This window comes from Bos taurus, chromosome X (genome assembly GCF_002263795.3).
Source record: "Bos taurus isolate L1 Dominette 01449 registration number 42190680 breed Hereford chromosome X, ARS-UCD2.0, whole genome shotgun sequence".
NCBI lineage: Eukaryota > Metazoa > Chordata > Mammalia > Artiodactyla > Bovidae > Bos > Bos taurus.
The window spans coordinates 91667526-91684068 of record NC_037357.1 but is presented as its reverse complement, the minus strand read 5'-3'; the positions used below and the strand labels follow the sequence as shown (position 1 = coordinate 91684068).

Sequence of the window (16543 nt, the reverse complement as noted above, 5' to 3'; positions counted from 1 at the left end):
CAACCACTTGTAAAAGAATGAAGTGTATTTCTTTTAATATACATTGGTTGGATAATTTCTGGTTTGTGAACTTTAATATGACATGAATAACTTTTAAATGAAATCAATCAATAAATGTTCCTTCCATGTGTAAAACATAGTTAGGCACTGAACAACATTCAGTAAGGTATACAGAAGTAGAAATACAGTGTTGTACATATGAAACATATAATGTTGTAGATCAGTGTTTTCTCAATAAAAATAAATAAATAAATACATCCTCCACTTGTTGGCAATTGTAGCATTAGTGTAGCGGCCATCACTGACCACCAGTTGAGTGCTCAAGATCACTTGTTCCACCAGATTTGTACACAGGAAAAATCCTGACACTGGGTTTTCCATTAGTACAGAAATGTTCATAAATGAATGACATCCAAACTTAGCTCTTTGTAACACGTTTTTTTCTAATAGAAACTAAAGGGGAATGAGCACAGAAATACTCCTCCAGATTAGCTGTGTGGGCAGAAATGCTGGCACTTGATAATATGTATAGAAGATTGTGATACATGTATAGAATATATATGTATAGACTATTATGATATGAATAGAATGATAATATGTATATGTTTCTGGCTATTGTCTCCTTTTCATTCCTACCTGCTGACATTTTTCCAGGGTAAGAACACAATCTATAAAAGGCTTCAGCTCCAAAGTCTTCCCCAACATTGTTGTGCTATTTGTTTGCTCATTGGAGTTGGCAGAGAATCAGATGAATGTGCAGAGGGAAAACAGGAAAAACTGATACTTTTATTATAGGCTGACTTGTATGTTCTTGGATTTTAAAACTTAGAAAAGTAGGAATTCCAACAAGATTGGTACATCAGTTTTTAGTGCACCATTGTTGCCCAAAATTAGTAAAAATTAATTTTGTGAAATTTTATATATGAGAATATGTTCCACTTATTTCATTAAACTCTTTTTAAGCAATTTTCACTAATATGTTTCCATTCAATTTTTTTATTAACAAAAGTCCATACTTTAATTTCCTTAGTTTTTACATAAATTATTTTTCTGTTCTAGGATCCCGTCCAGGATACTACCTGATATTTACTTGTCATGTCTCTAAGCTCCTCTTGGTCTGTCCTCAGACTCCATTGCTTTTTTGTTTGTTTGTTTTTAAATTTTATTGAAGTGTAGTTGATTTGATTTACCATGTTGTGTTAATTTGTTCTTTACAGCAAAGTGACTCAGGTATACATACATACATATATATAGAGAGAGTTTTTCATATTCTTTTCTATTAAGGTTTGTCACAGGATATTGAATATAGTTCCCTGTGTCCATTTAATTTTTAATATCCTTGAATCTAAGCCTTCAGTAGCTCAGGAGTCATAGAGAATGACAGATTATATATAAGCAATCTTGAGATTATTATGTTCCTCCTTATTAAGGAATTTTCTTATCCTTTTCCCATGGGAAAAGGAAAGCACATTGACAAAACAGTCAGGATACTTGGTTCTAACCCCAGCATATAACCTCAGCTGTTTACCCTCTGGATTCTAGTCTTCCCATCCCCAAAATAGAATGATAACTTGCTGAACCTATATCATGGCCCTGTTATGAGTTTCAAAGAAGATAAAAGTACTTTGAATGTGTTAATATCGAGGTTCTTGCCTTATCTTTTACATTTTAAATAGTTTTTCACAATTAAAAAAAGTAACAACAATTGTACAAGATTTTGTCACTTATGTATTTAATTAAATCCCTGGAAGTGTTATTGTGCTTAAATTTCACAACTGCATTTCCTAAAATTCATTTTAGACCCACTTTGTAAGTTTTGACTTGTAAATCAGTCAGAGGAACTTTATGATTCTTTTCTGTGAGAATGATTTAGTTAGCTTGTGTAAGAGTACTAAATTAAAGACTTAACTATGATGTTCAGATTAGGAGACTCTTCATTGATGGAGACATCTATATTTGATTTCTTTCATCTATTTGTACATCTTGTGCTCTAGAACTCATGAGACTAACAAACCATCTGCCTCCTGGTTTCTGCTATTCTAGATATAAACAGAAATATTGGTTTAAAAAAATAAATGAGATTCTAGTTTTCTGAAAAATTTGAAAGTTGGTATGGTATATTAAAAAGAGAGAGTTCTCATTTAGATTTTAGAGTTCAGGCCTGACTCTGCTGGTAACTGAAAGCTCTCAGGCATGTCAATTTATTTTTTCTAGGCCACATTTCCCCATTATAAAACAAATAGTGGTTTGAATTAGGATTCTAAGATTCTTTCTACTTTTTAACATTCTGATTGTTTTTTAACTCTTCTAAGTATCTATCTGAGGAAACTGATGAAAAGACTATAGAGTTGATACTGATGTTTCTGAGATACTGTTTATTATATTTGACTTATACCTAAGGTGACCATATAATTTGCCATCCAAACAAGAGGAAACTTTTGAGAGTGAAGGGCATACTGTTAGTAATAACACCAGGACAACAGCTTTAAACCAGAACTGTCCCAGATAAACTAGAATACCTGGTTACCCTATCAATACCCAATAGGTAGTTCTGCATTATCAGCCACAAAAGAGTATTTGTTTATGTTTTAATTCATTTTCATGGTTTCTCTGTTTTTCTTCTTATAGATCCACTATGTGTGGAAAGTAGTGCAGCATCATTCCAGCAATCTTCAGTTAGTAAAAAAGGAATGTTCACAGATGACTTACACAAATTGGTGGATGACTGGACAAAGGAAACAGTAGGAAATTCGCTTATTAAGCCAAGTTTAAACCAACTTAAACAAAGTCAACAGAAACTAGAAACAGACAACTGGAACAAAGCATATGAAGTAAGTAGTTTATACCTGACTTTATTTATCAGAACTAAAACCATAAAAATTGATTAACATAGGTCTGTGGTTATAATTACCATGAAAGAGTGGTGTGACTTGACAGTATAGAGACACTTATCCTTGTCTAGTTCATTATGTCTTCAAGCAAATTATCTTTTAGGGCAGAGGCCTGCAAACTTTTTTCTGGGAAGGAGCCAATTAGTAAATATTTTCAAGCCATGGGGTTGTAGCTACTCAATGCTACAAAAACATACATAGACAGTATATAAACAAGTATGCATGGCTTTGTTCCATTAAAATTTGATTTGGAAAGGGTAGGCAGGCTGTAGATTGCTGACCCTTGTTTTAGGCTATTATACCTGGAAGAAAAAACATCAAGTATCAAAAAAGAAAGCATCTGGAGTAAGGGTTAATTCAGTTTTGTGGTACAAGAAGTTTGGATTTTGAGGAAAAGCTATCTTATGTTAGTGGTAGATCAATATTCTCAGAGCCAGTAAATTATTTTATGTATTCAATATGAAAAAGAATTTTAAAGATCTTTAATTATTATAACAAATGTCTTAAGTTTATGGATGAGATGTCTGGTTAATTGCATCTGGTCTTAGGTGTACATGGCAATTGGAGTGTAGAAAGATGTCCAAAATGCATTCTGGAGTAGAAAGAAGATAGGATCACAGAATAGTATATATAGTATTTAGGTAAAATTATATATATTAGATACATGTATATATGCATATGGGCTTCCCAGGTGGCACTAGTGGTAAAGAACCCACCTGCTAATACAGGAGACCTAAGAGATGTGGGTTCAATCCCTGGGTTGGGAAGAGCCCCTGGAAGAGGGCATGACAACCCACTCCAGTGTTCTTGCCTGGAGAACCCCATGGACAGGCATGCCTGGTGGGCTACGGTCCATAGTGTCACAAAGAGTCAGACACAACTGAAGCGACTTAGCCTAGCCTAGCCTATGCTGCTCCTGCTAAGTCGCGTCAGTCATGTTCGACTCTGTGCGACCCCATAGACAGCAGCCCACCAGGCTCCGCCGTCCCTGGGATTCTCCAGACAAGAACACTGGAGGGGGTTGCCATTTCCTTCTCCAATGCATGAAAATGAAAAGTGAAAGTGAAGTCGCTCAATCATGTCCGACTCTTAGCGACCCCATGGACCGCAGCCTACCAGGCTCCTCTGTCCATGGGATTTCCCAGGCAAGAGTACTGGAGTGGGGTGCCATTGCCTTCTCCGAGCCTAGCCTATATATGCATATAAATAGGAAAAGCCCTTAAAATATCCTGGATGGTGGAATTTGGATCTAATTTTACTTTGTTGTTTTCTGTGTGTGAATTTTTAAAGTATCATTTTTTTTCAAAATGAGTAAATCTATTAAAATGTGAATCACGGCTTAGAATCTGAACCCATATCATTGAAAGAGATATGTCTGTGTCTGTTATGTTTGTGTACACATATGTGTGTGTATATATAGTCATTGCATGTAGTTTGGTAAAGAGTCTGAAAATACATTTAGAGTTATCATTGAATAAAAATTTTCAAAAGCCTAGATTTTCCAAACTAGTAAACAGTGTATCTCCTTGAGGGCTCTCTGTATTTATATTATTCTTGGCATGGATTTATACACAGATAGTATCACCATTGTAAAAATTGGAAGCCATTAGAGGCAGATTTCAAGGCATAAATGTGTTTGCGCTGCCAGTGAAAGATGCTCTGAACATGTGAATGGAAGCCTTTGTTGCTGAGTTGAAGAGTGGTTTATTGCAGTTATAATGAGGGATGCTTGGAGGAAGAGTGTATAGGAAATGGAGTATGAATAAAAGTGGTAAACGTTCTTAATACAGACTTGGTTCCAGGTCAGGTCAGTCATTTACTAGTTATGTGACTTTAGACAAGTCATTTGTGCCTCAGTTTCCATGCCTTTAAAACAGGGATGATACTTTCTTGTCTGCAGGATTGTTGTGAGGATTAACATCTATAAAGTGCCTAGCACATAGTAGTATCCTGTATGTGGTAACTGTTTTTGTATTTTTAAGTTCAGTTGATTATATCTTTATGTGGAGAGCCTGTCTCACTATCTAATGATCTTGCGTAGTACTGTTGTGTAGCTTTAGAAAACTGTCACAGTTATATTCCAGGTCCTTTACTATGTGCCAAGCCCTCTGCTAGGCACTGGGTTTGATTAGTAAGAACAAGTGTTATGTTCCCTATTCTCATGGGACTTATATGCTGGTGGGAAAGTTAGATATGAACAGACTTGTATAAAAAATATAAAATTGCAGCTGTAATAAGGACTACAAAAGAGAGATATAAGATATCATACAGTAAGGGAAATTTGACCTAGTAAAGGGAAGTCAATGAAAGCTTTCCTGAGAAAGTGATGATTAAGCAGAGATGTGAAGGGTAAGTATTAACTAGTTGAAAACAGGAGGGAATATGATTCTAAGCAGGAAGAATAGCATATGCAAAGCCCTGTATGGGGAAACAGAGACTGAAAGGACTCAAAGCAGGCCCATTTGCCTGAAGTGAAGAGAGCAGAGAGGAGTTGGTGCACAGTGAATCTGTAGGGTCTTAAAAGTGGTGATGATAAGGATCTTTGTCTTTACTTTAAGAATGATAGCCATTGAAGCCCTAGGGTTGACATGATCAGATTTGCTTTTTGAAAAGATCACTCTGACTTGAAGCAAGAAGAAAGATTATTGAAGATAAGCTTGGTAGACCAATCAAGAATTAGTCACAGTAGGCCTGATAAAGAGAAGTTGAACTTTTAAACTATTTTATTTAAAAAAGAGAGACAGACAGAAGCTGATATGAAGAGAAATGAACAGATTCCAAAAAATGTTTAAGAGATAAAATGGACCAGATGGAGGTGTCAAGGCTAGGTTTCTGGCTGGTATAACTGGCTATCATTCCAGTGTACCAATTATCAAAAAGGGGAACATGAGCAGGCAGTGTGTTTTGGTAGTAGAAAAATCATACATTTCATTTTGGTTATTTGAATCTGAGGTGCCTTTTAAATATCCAAGAGAAAATAAAGTATAACAAGTCATCTCCAATTCAGTCTTTGTTAAAAATAAAAATCACATTGGTATTGTTTGTAAAATAATAATGTATATTATAGAAGTTAATCAATGCAGAAAAGTACAAAATTTTAAAATACCACCTTCAAATCCCACCACCCAGAAATGATTGTCACTAACTTTAGATAAACATCATTTCAGATATCTTTGTATATCTATATATGATACATAGAAATAGCTTTACAAACATATGATCATACTATTTGTGTTATTTTTAAACCAGAAGTATTTAATTTTACTTTAACAACAAAAATGCTGATATAAAAATTGGATTGCTGGACTTTAAATAAAAGTTCTTTTTTCCCCTCAAGAGATCTTGTCATTTATTCTTGAGTCAAGCAAAAAAACCTTTATCCTAACTTAAACTTGAAACTTTAGTTGAAAGGGTTTTAACTTGACCATCAATTTAAAAGAACTAAGAATTGGGGACTGATACCAAGCTCTCCCTCAAGGAAGAATTATTTACTTTCATTTAGACATATTATTCCCATGTGCATGTGATTCCAGTAATCTCTATGTGTGTGCTTAGTTGATTTTAGTAATCTCTATACATACACATAATCACAATATGATATAATAAGAATCAAGCAGGAATATATTTTCTCAGAACTGTCAAAAACATAATTGTCTTGAGTTTAAATTTCCCAAAATATAACAGAAATATCAGACTTCAAATAGTGAGTAGTAGAAAGAGGTAGGGAGGTGACATTTACTGAGCACCAGGCTCAGTATATGCCAGGCTGTTTTCCCTATGCCACACTAAATTATGATCCTCTTCCGAGAATTATGTAGTAAGATGAACTATTATTGTCTGTGGCCCTGAATGAAAGAATGCCTGGGACTGGCAGAAGGAAGTAAAAATAGAAGAGTAGTGCTAGCATGAGGAAAGGAACTGTGAACAGAAATTTACCAGGGGCCTTGGAGTTATCTGGAACTGTGTTCAACTCCTTACCTTACTATTAATTTGCTAAGTGGTGATGGGCATTATTAATTTTGAGCTTCTGTTTCCTCATCTAAAAATGCTTGTCTTGCAGGACAGTTATGAAGATGAAATGAAATAAGGTATATAACTGTGAGCACACAGAAAGTTACTCCCAAAATGGTAGACACTCAGAATAATAATGATAGAGTAGTAGTAAGACAAAAAAAGAATAGGAAGGAATATAGAATAAAAGCATCTATCAAATAAACTGATCTTTTGTTTTTATTTTTGTTTTTGTTAGAATACTCCATCTACTATGGGCTACACACCAACATGGATTTCTTCTCTGTCCCAAATCCGTGGAGCTGTCCCAACCTCCTTGCCACAAGGACTGTCACTCCCTTCATTTCCTGGGCCATTATCATCATATGGAATACCCCATGTTTGTCAGTATAATGCTGTGGTGGGGCCAGGGTATCCAGTACAGTGGGTAGGAATTTCAGGAACACCACAACAGTCTCTAGTAATTCCTAACCAACCTGGGGGACCGTTCCAACCAGGGATGAATTTGCAGGCGTTTCCAGCTTCATCAGTGCAGAATCCGTCCACAATCCCTCCTGGTCCCAAGTAAATCAGAGTAGATAATGAAGAAAAGGGAGTTTTCTTTATAATTATTTTCAGGATACCTAAGGTATTAAACTTTCTTCTTCTTGGGTTCTGCCATACTTTCCCTCATTTTGAGTTTACTTTTCACTCTTATTTTTTGTTCCAATGTAGTATTTGATATAGCTCATCACCTGTAGAACTGTGCAGTTTATACATAGAACACTGCACATAGAAATGTTTTTTCACTTCAAATCCTATCCTCTTTGATACTTGATTTTTTTAAAAAAAATACTGTTTAGAATGCTTTAATATGCTCAGCTTGAGCATTGTCATTTCCAGGACACTTTCCATGCATTGCTGAGGAGCCCCCATTTTTTTTTATTGCAGTTCTCTGCAGCTAGATGATACTTTTCTTTAAAAGGTATAAGAACTATTTAAATTTATATTCCCCAAACATACACAAAGTGAGACTCTCCAGCAGGGTCTTATGAGATTCTTCATGTTGTTTATCTTAGGTTTACCTTTCACAGAAGGCAGGGTAACTTGCTGCAGGAAATGTTTTGGTGTATAAAATTAGAATAACTTTGTCAACCAATATAGAACATGAGCCCTTTTTAATGTGATTTTCTTCCCGTCGTCACAGCAGTAGGAGTGAAGCCTTGTTTTAGGTGAGGCGGAGAGGAAGGAAAAAACAGAACTGTAACAGTTCTTGATTCTGCAGATAATGTAGCTGCTTTAGGATTTCCATAGTAATTCAAAGCAGCTATCTCTTTGTTTCTCATGTGCACACTACATGTATTTGAGCATGAGAGGCATTGGTTTGGCTTGCATTCTTTTGCAAGGGATATACTGCAGCTGATATGAATCTCATTTGGGGGGAATCTTTGTATTCCTAACAAAGACAATTCAAGTTACACCTCTATTAATCCATTCTTCTGAAGAGAAATTTACTTGATAAAGTAGGTTTTGAGACTTACACATGAAACACTGGCTTTACAAGGTTCTAAGAGATGAACAGTATGAAAAGGCAAAATGATAGGATATTGAAAGAGGAACTCCCCAGGTCGGTAGGTGCTCAATATGCTACTGGAGATCAGTGGAGAAATAACTCCAGAGAGAATGAAGGGATGGAGCCAAAGCAAAAACAATACCCAGTTGCAGATGTGACTGGTGATAGAAGCAAGTTCTGATGCTGTAAAGAGCAATATTTCTTAGGAACCTGGAATGTTAAGTCCATGAATCAAGGCAAATTGGAAGTGGACAAACAGGAGATGGAAAGAGTGAACGTCAACATTCTAGGAATCAGTGAACTAAAATGGACTGGAATGGGTGAATTTAACTCAGATGACCATTATATTTACTACTGCAGGCAGGAATCCCTTAGAAGAAATGGAGTAGCCATCATGGTCAACAAGAGTCCGAAATACAGTACTTGGATGGAATCTCAAAAATGACAGAATGATCTCTGTTCATTTCCAATGCAAACCATTCAATATCACAGTAACCCAAGTCTATGCCTGAAACAGTAATGCTGAAGAAGCTGAAGTTGAATGCTTCTATGAAGACCTAAAAGACCTTTGGGAACTAACACCCAAAAAAGATGTCCTTTTCATTATAGGGGACTAGAATGCAAGAGTAGGAAGTGAAGAAACACCTGGAGTAACAGGCAGATTTGGCCTTGGAATACAGAATGAAGCAGGGCAAAGGCTAATAGAGTTTTGCCGAGAGAACACACTGGTCATAGCAAACACCCTCTTCCAACAACACAAGAGAAGACTCTACACATGGACATCACCAGATGGTCAACACCGAAATCAGATTGATTATATTCTTTGCAGCCAAAGATGGAGAAGCTCTATACAGTCAACAAAAACAAGACCAGGAGCTGACTGTGGCTCAGATCATGAACTCCTTAATGCCAAATTCATACTTAAATTGAAGAAAGTAGGGAAAACCACTAGACCATTCAGGTATGACCTATATCAAATCCCTTATGATTATACAGTGGAAGTGATAAATAGATTTAAGGGACTAGATCTGATAGAGTGCCTGATGAACTATGGACTGAGTTTCCTGACATTGTACAGGAGACAGGGATCAAGACCATCCCCATGGAAAAGAAATGCAAAAAAGAAAAATGGGTGTCTGGGGAGGCTTTACAAATAGCTGTGAAAAGAAGAGACGCGAAAAGCAAAGGAGAAAAGGAAGGATATAAGCATCTGAATGCAGAGTTCCAAAGAACAGCAAGGAGAGATAAGAAAGCCTTCCTCAGCGATCAATGCAAAGAAGTAGAGGAAAACAACAGAATGGGAAAGACTAGAGATCTCTTCAAGAAAATTAGAGATAGCAAGGGAACATTTCATGCAAAGATGGGCTCGATAAAGGACAGAAATGGTATGGGCTTAACAGAAGCAGAAGATATTAAGAGGTGGCAGAAATACACAGAAGAACTCTACAAAAAAGATCTTCACGATCCAGATAATCACGATGGTGTAATCACTCACCTAGAGCCAGACATCCTGGAATGTGAAGTCAAGTGGGCCTTAGAAAGCATCACTACGAACAAAGCTAGTGGAGGGGATGGAATTCCAGTTGAGCTATTTCAAATCCTGTAAGATGATGCTGTGAAAGTGCTGCACTCAATATGCCAGCAAATTTGGAAAACTCAGCAGTGGCCACAGGACTGGAAAAAGTCAGTTTTCATTCCAATCCCAAAGAAAGGCAATGCCAAAGAATGCTCAAACTACCGCACAACTGCACTCATCTCACACGCTAGTAAAGTACTGCTCAAAATTCTCCAAGCCAGGCTTCAGCAAGCTGGTTTTAGAAAAGGCAGAGGAAGCAGAGATCAAATTGCTAACATCCGCTGGATCATCAAAAAAGCAAGAGAGTTCCAGAAAAATATCTATTTCTGCTTTATTGACTATGCCAAAGCCTTTGACTGTATGGATCACAATAAACTGTGGAAAATTCTGAAAGAGATGGGAATACCAGACCACCTGACCTGCCTCTTGAGAAACCTATGTGCAGGTCAGGAAGCAACAGTTAGAACTGGACATGGAACAACAGACGGTTCCAAATAGGAAAAGGAGTACGTCAAGGCTGTATAATTGTCACCCTGCTTATTTAACTTATACGCAGAGTACATCATGAGAAACGCTGGGCCGGAGGAAGCACAAGCTGGAATCAAGATTGCCAGGAGAAATATCAATAACCTCAGATATGCAGATGACACCACCCTTATGGCAGAAAGTGAAGAGGAACTAAAAAGCCTCTTGATGAAGGTGAAAGAGGAGAGTGAAAAAGTTGGCTTAAAGCTCAACATTCAGAAAATGAAGATCATGGCATCTGGCCCCAACACTTCATGGGAAATAGATGGGGAAACAGTGGAAACAATGTCAGACTTCATTTTTCTGGGCTCCAAAATCAGTGCAGATGGTGACTGCAGCCATGAAATTAAAAGACGCTTGCTCCTTGGAAGGAAAGTTATGACCAACCTAGATAGCATATTCAAAAGCAGAGACATTAGTTTGCTAACAAAGGTCCATCTAGTCAAGGCTATGGTTTTTCCAATAGTCATGTATGGATGTGAGAGTTGGACTGTGAAGAATGCTGAGCACCGAAGAATTGATGCTTTTGAACTGTGGTGTTGGAGAAGACTCTTGAGAGTCCCTTGGACTGCAAGGAGATCCAACCAGTCCATTCTAAAGGAGATCAGCCCCAGGTGTTCTTTGGAAGGAGTGATGCTAAAGCTGAAACTCCAGTACTTTGGCCACGTCATGCCAAGAGTTGACTCATTGGAAAAGACTCTGATGCTGGGAGGGATTGGGGGCAGGAGGAAAAGGGGACGACAGAGGATGAGATGGCTGGATGGCATCATCGACTCGATGGACATGGGTTTGGGTGAACTCTGGGAGTTGGTGATGGACAGGGAGGCCTGGCGTGCTGCAATTCATGGGGTCGCAAAGAGTCGGACACGACAGAGCGACTGAACTGAACTGAACTGAAGAGATGAGGGGTATACACTGTCCTGCAGTAGATAGTAGACCCTCAAAGGATACTATTTAAGTTGTCCTTAGCTTATTTTTTTGGGGGGATTACCTTTTTGTTTTTTAGTTGTTATAGTTATCTTGTTAGAGTCTGTAGCATCTTAGATGATTTTGGCAGCCTCTTTAGAATCTGAGAGAGATCACTGTCAAGTTGCACTTTACTGGGTTTTATCCAGTTTTAGGAGGAAGGGAGGCAATGTCAGAATATACACTTTTGGTTTTCAAGAAAGTTAACTAATATTCTTAAAAGTCTGGTCACAGAGTTACCTAATGCTTGATCAATCTGTGAAACCCAAATATTGAATTCTAAAATGGTATTTGTCAACTACCACATATAAACATGTTTAAAATACTTTTCACTCTGAAGATTTCAAAGTCATTTCTAGGACACATTTACCTAATAATGAGTTCTACTGGTCAACATTCCAGATGATCACCCAACATTTCTATTGACAGATTTTCCTCCATATTCCTCTAAAAATTTTACCCTATGATCTTGCCAGGTAATGAGGAAAACTTAATGGGTGTACTTTTTTTTTTTTGCACACTCTACTTTGTGACATTCAGCACCCTTTTTCAAAAAAGAAAAATGTCTTCTGTTGCTTACCTGAGGATCACACTCAGCATCATGAAGATTCTGTCACTATCATTTGGGGGCATCCAGGATAGCATTTTGAGAACTGCTGTTGATAAGAGTCACAGCTTCTTTTTATAAAACATACTCTGGTTTGGATGAGTCTTTCTAAATCTTATGTACAGATTCGTCAAATTTCTTCTACAGTATTATTTGCAAGTTGAAATGGTTTTAGGACATTAGTGTAATGCAGATTCTCGCATTGCCGTTTTCCATGTGTATAAAAAACAATGTGCCTAAAATCTGTAATTCTTTCAAACTGCTTGCGTTTCATTAGTAGAGTCAGCTTTGTGTGATTACATTGAGACTTAAAATTTATAAGCTGAAAATACTGCAGGTTTTATGATCCTTTTTGGAGTTACAATCCTTTTAAATAGTGTACCCCAGGATGAAAAAAGCTCCATGGATGACATTTATTAATGGCTGCTCTATATCATATGTCCCACATTTTGCCATCACCTCTGTTTTATGTACAATTCATCATTCTTTTGCCTGCAGACTTTTGCAGTGCCTTGTAATATTTAGAATCTTTTCAGATTTTTTGCTGGAAAGAAAAGTAGTCTTCTAAAGTTTGAAGATGGTGAGTAGTGTACTGCTGTCTCCATGCTGACTGCAGTAGTTGGGTTAACATATATGTTATGTATACATGATGTATATGTAACGTGTATAAGTTTAAAAATACAGAAAAAAATGAGTTTTGTGCAGAAATTAAGAAAACAGTGTTATTCACATCACTGTGGGTTTTTAAGTTATTTTTTTCCCATTACTTAAATGTTTGACTCAGATTATAGTCACTTTGACTGTAAATATTAGCTAGTTTTCTATCTAGGGGTTTTGCATTATTTCATAATTTTGATAAATCATGATAGTGCTGTTTTCATCCTTGCTGAGGTACTTTTCCTCCCCAGAAATAATTAACTCTTGAGGTATAGCTCAGAAATTCCCTTCTTACTTAACAAAGAGCCTACTACAAAGAAAGGCCTTCTTTTCATTTCCAACACACACCAAAACCTGTCCTTTCCATTTTCCTTCTTGTAGAAGAAAAAAGGTTACACTAAACAATCCTGCTTGTAAAGCTTTTTTGAGGGTAGTCAGTATGTCCAACCATCATGTTTACTTCTCAAAGTGCAAGTCTGATGAATAGTACTGTATCTCCATATGTGGCAATGTGAACATTTCATCATGAAGTACCTGCTGCTATGTTTGTGAAGTTGGGTGTAACATCATAAGAATATGAAACAAGTATTGGTGTAAATCTAATGAAAATAACCCTATGTATTTGTACCAGTCTTGAATCTCTATTTAAGGCAATTTGCTGTAGTTAACAAATATCCACTTCGTTTTTCATCTTTTCTTGCCAGTTTTATATCCAGCATGAATTCCAATGGTTTGACAGCAAACTTATCTGTGAAAGTTTAAAAGGCACTTTTCTGCTGCAATTTTTGGATTGAGTGTGGAGTGTTATGTATAATACGATGGGCTATATCATTTTAGAACCCCATATTTAATCCCAATCTAATTACAATTTTTTATCTACCTCTTTCAAAGCTGTTTTGGGGTACACATGAAAACACTGCCTATGAAACTTGTTTTTTTGCCTTGATTCTCAGTATTCTTTCAGGTTATAAATCTGGCATGCCTTCTTATCCCAGTGCTGTGAGTTTGAAATGAGAGGGACCATCACTCTGCCACCAATCTATGTTTTAAGTGATGAGAGCCACATGCGTCTAAAATAAGCTTTGGGGATGTAGGGATGGAGAACAGAGAAATAAATCCAGCTGGTGGCAATATAGGACTTAGTGGTAGAAGTTAGTTGTAAACAAACAAATGGTAAGAAAGTACCTAAATTAGACAGTCCAGTGCCTGTAACTTCGCATCTTTTATTAGAGATGCATTTCTTGTCTGTGTGCCTAAAGGGCTATGGGTTGAAATTGCTTTAACTATCACAATGAAATATTTGATAAATCTTATAGCAGTGGCCTGTCATTCAGCATACTAGCATACAACTAAGTATTTGTAGTGATATTTTATTACCTTAAAATGGCTATATGCTTTTAGTTGAATTGTAGTTAGTTGTAACTGTTCATCCAATCTCTAACATTTATTAGAGGCATTGACTTTCCTCTTTGCTGTCTTCTCTGAGTGATAAAAATGATGCATTCCTTTTTTTCCCCCAGAAGACTGAGCAAATGTTTGTAAACCACATGTTGTTTCCCTTGTTTACTATGTGTAACACTAAAGCATATTTAATGTTAGTACTAATATTGTATTTCCGGCTTCATCTACAAGTACATTCCTGAAGTATCCTTGCCATCAGTTTGGGATTTAGTTATTTAATCTTCTGTTTGGTTTAGAAGAATATTGAGATATTTGAGGTGTTGTGCAAGCCATTATTTCTAGAATAGATTGTTCATTTTTCATCCTGGATGAAAGTTTGATGAAAGTAGTTTCCTGGGGACTTGTTTTTTCCCCTTTTATTTAAAAGATGACCCAATCAGGGAAGGGAGCATAGAAAAGGTCATTGATTTGGTTAAGTGTAATTTCTGAGATTGAAATAAAAAACCCACAAGTAGTTCAGACTATAAAATGGTGACACTCAAACTTGGTAAAATCCTTTGAAGTGAAATTAGTATGAAATTTTTTCTGAAATGCTTTCAGGTCACCCTGGAAATAGTCTTTGTATGCGAAGGATGAACACAAACATTGGTCAGAAACCTTGACAGCCAACATAGGCATGGGCCTGGGATAGTAACTAGGTTACACTGAAGGTATTTTCAACTGAGATAGCTGGAAGATTATATAAACCAACAGCTCCCATTCTGGAAGATTTTCCTTTAATTAAAAGAACCTCAAGCAAAAAGGCTTAAAGTCAAGCAAGAAGGGAAGAGAGAAACTGGGCTCTTGAGAACGAAATCAGTGCCACTGAAAAATAAAATTCCTAAATCCATGCTTGTCATCCTTCCCATTTTTGTTTTTTTTTAAAGTTGCATTTCTTCTCCACTGTAAGATTTCAGATTGAAGTTTGTGGTCCAAAACATACCCTCAGCAGAAACAGTGATTGATTGGAAAGTGCAGTTGTTCAAGGTCTGTCATGCTCAATCACTTAAAGCTGTAATTTGTTTGATATGAATATTAAGCATGTAGACCTAGTGCAGCATGGGAGCCACTCAGGAAGTTTATGCAATTAATAAACTTTCATGCATAATTTACTATAAAATATGCAGAATTTTAGCCACTTCTCTACACTTAACCTTTAGTTGTATATGTCAACTCTCCTTTCTTAATTGGGGAATGTAGCATTATATGGAATGTTGTTAAACCTAATTTTAATCCTTTTATTATTTTTTTTATAAACCTAAGCAATCTGCCTTTAAGCAGTTGTCTGATTTTGGTTCTTTGAAACTGTGATTTTTATTTCATTTGTACCCAACCATTGTTAAGTATTTTGTTTCCTGGAAATTTTGTTTTGAAACAGAAAATAAAGGCTGTGTTAAAATGAGTATATTATCTTATTAAAATGCTGTCATAGTCACTGCAATCACCTGGCTTAAGCTGATTCTTCATTTACCAAATCTAACTTAACAGATTTAAAAACTTTAATCCTGTAGTTATGTTGGCTGGACAAACTAACCAACCTGTATGTTACCTCTTGATTTATAGCCCAACAAATTTTGGAGTTGGACCTCTTCCCCTGATTTGTCAATGAGCCATAATTGTAACAGTCACTATGATTTACTGAATAATAGGCTTGTGATATTTTTAATTCACAAAACAATCCTATAAGCGAGATCTGTTACTATCTCAACAGAGAAAATTTGAGGGTCAGAAAGATTACATAATTTACCAAGGCATGATAGCTAGTAAATGATGAAGCCTGGATCCAAAGCCAGGTCTGACTCCAAAGTTCATGTGAAAAATCCCAGGCTATGCAGGAGACCCTGGTTTGGTCCCTGGGTTGGGAGGATTCCCTGGAGAAGGGAATGGGTACCCACTCCAGTATTCTTGCCTGGAGAATTCCATGGACAGAGGAACCTGGTGGGCTACAGTCCATGGGGTTGCAAAGAGTCAGACACGAATGAGTGACTAATAGTTTGACTTTCATACTGACTCTCAGAAAGTGGAAGTGAAGTCGCTCAGTCATGTCCGACTCTTTGTGACCCCATGGACTGTAGCCTATCAGGCTCTTCTGTCCATGGGATTTTCCAGACGAGTGTTGGAGTGGATTGCCATTTCCTTCTCCAGGGGGTCTTCCCGACCCAGGGATCGAACCTGAGTCTCCCGTATTGCAGGCAGACGCTTTACTGTCTGAGCCACCAGGGAAGCCTCAGATATACTGTAATAATAACAATCAAAATTCATTTAGACTAACTTTTCAACTAATCATTATGATTAGTATATATTTTCATATATCTTTC

The 16543-nt window shown here is 36.8% G+C and overlaps 1 protein-coding gene across 4 annotated transcripts in view; it reads left to right on the top strand.

Moving 5' to 3' along the window:
• Positions 1 to 15666, top strand: part of WNK3 (WNK lysine deficient protein kinase 3) — a 190972-nt gene extending 175306 nt beyond the window's left edge. For 3 of the 4 annotated variants that reach the window (XM_024987725.2, XM_024987726.2, XM_059883267.1), the window contains 2 exons: positions 2629 to 2831; positions 7141 to 15666. In XM_024987725.2, the coding sequence (XP_024843493.1) occupies positions 2629 to 2831; positions 7141 to 7470 (533 nt within the window). In that variant the 3' untranslated portion in view covers positions 7471 to 15666. The remainder of the gene's footprint in view (positions 1 to 2628; positions 2832 to 7140) is intronic. The other variant, NM_001256587.1, reaches the window with a different exon arrangement.
• Positions 15667 to 16543: the final 877 nt, after the last annotated feature.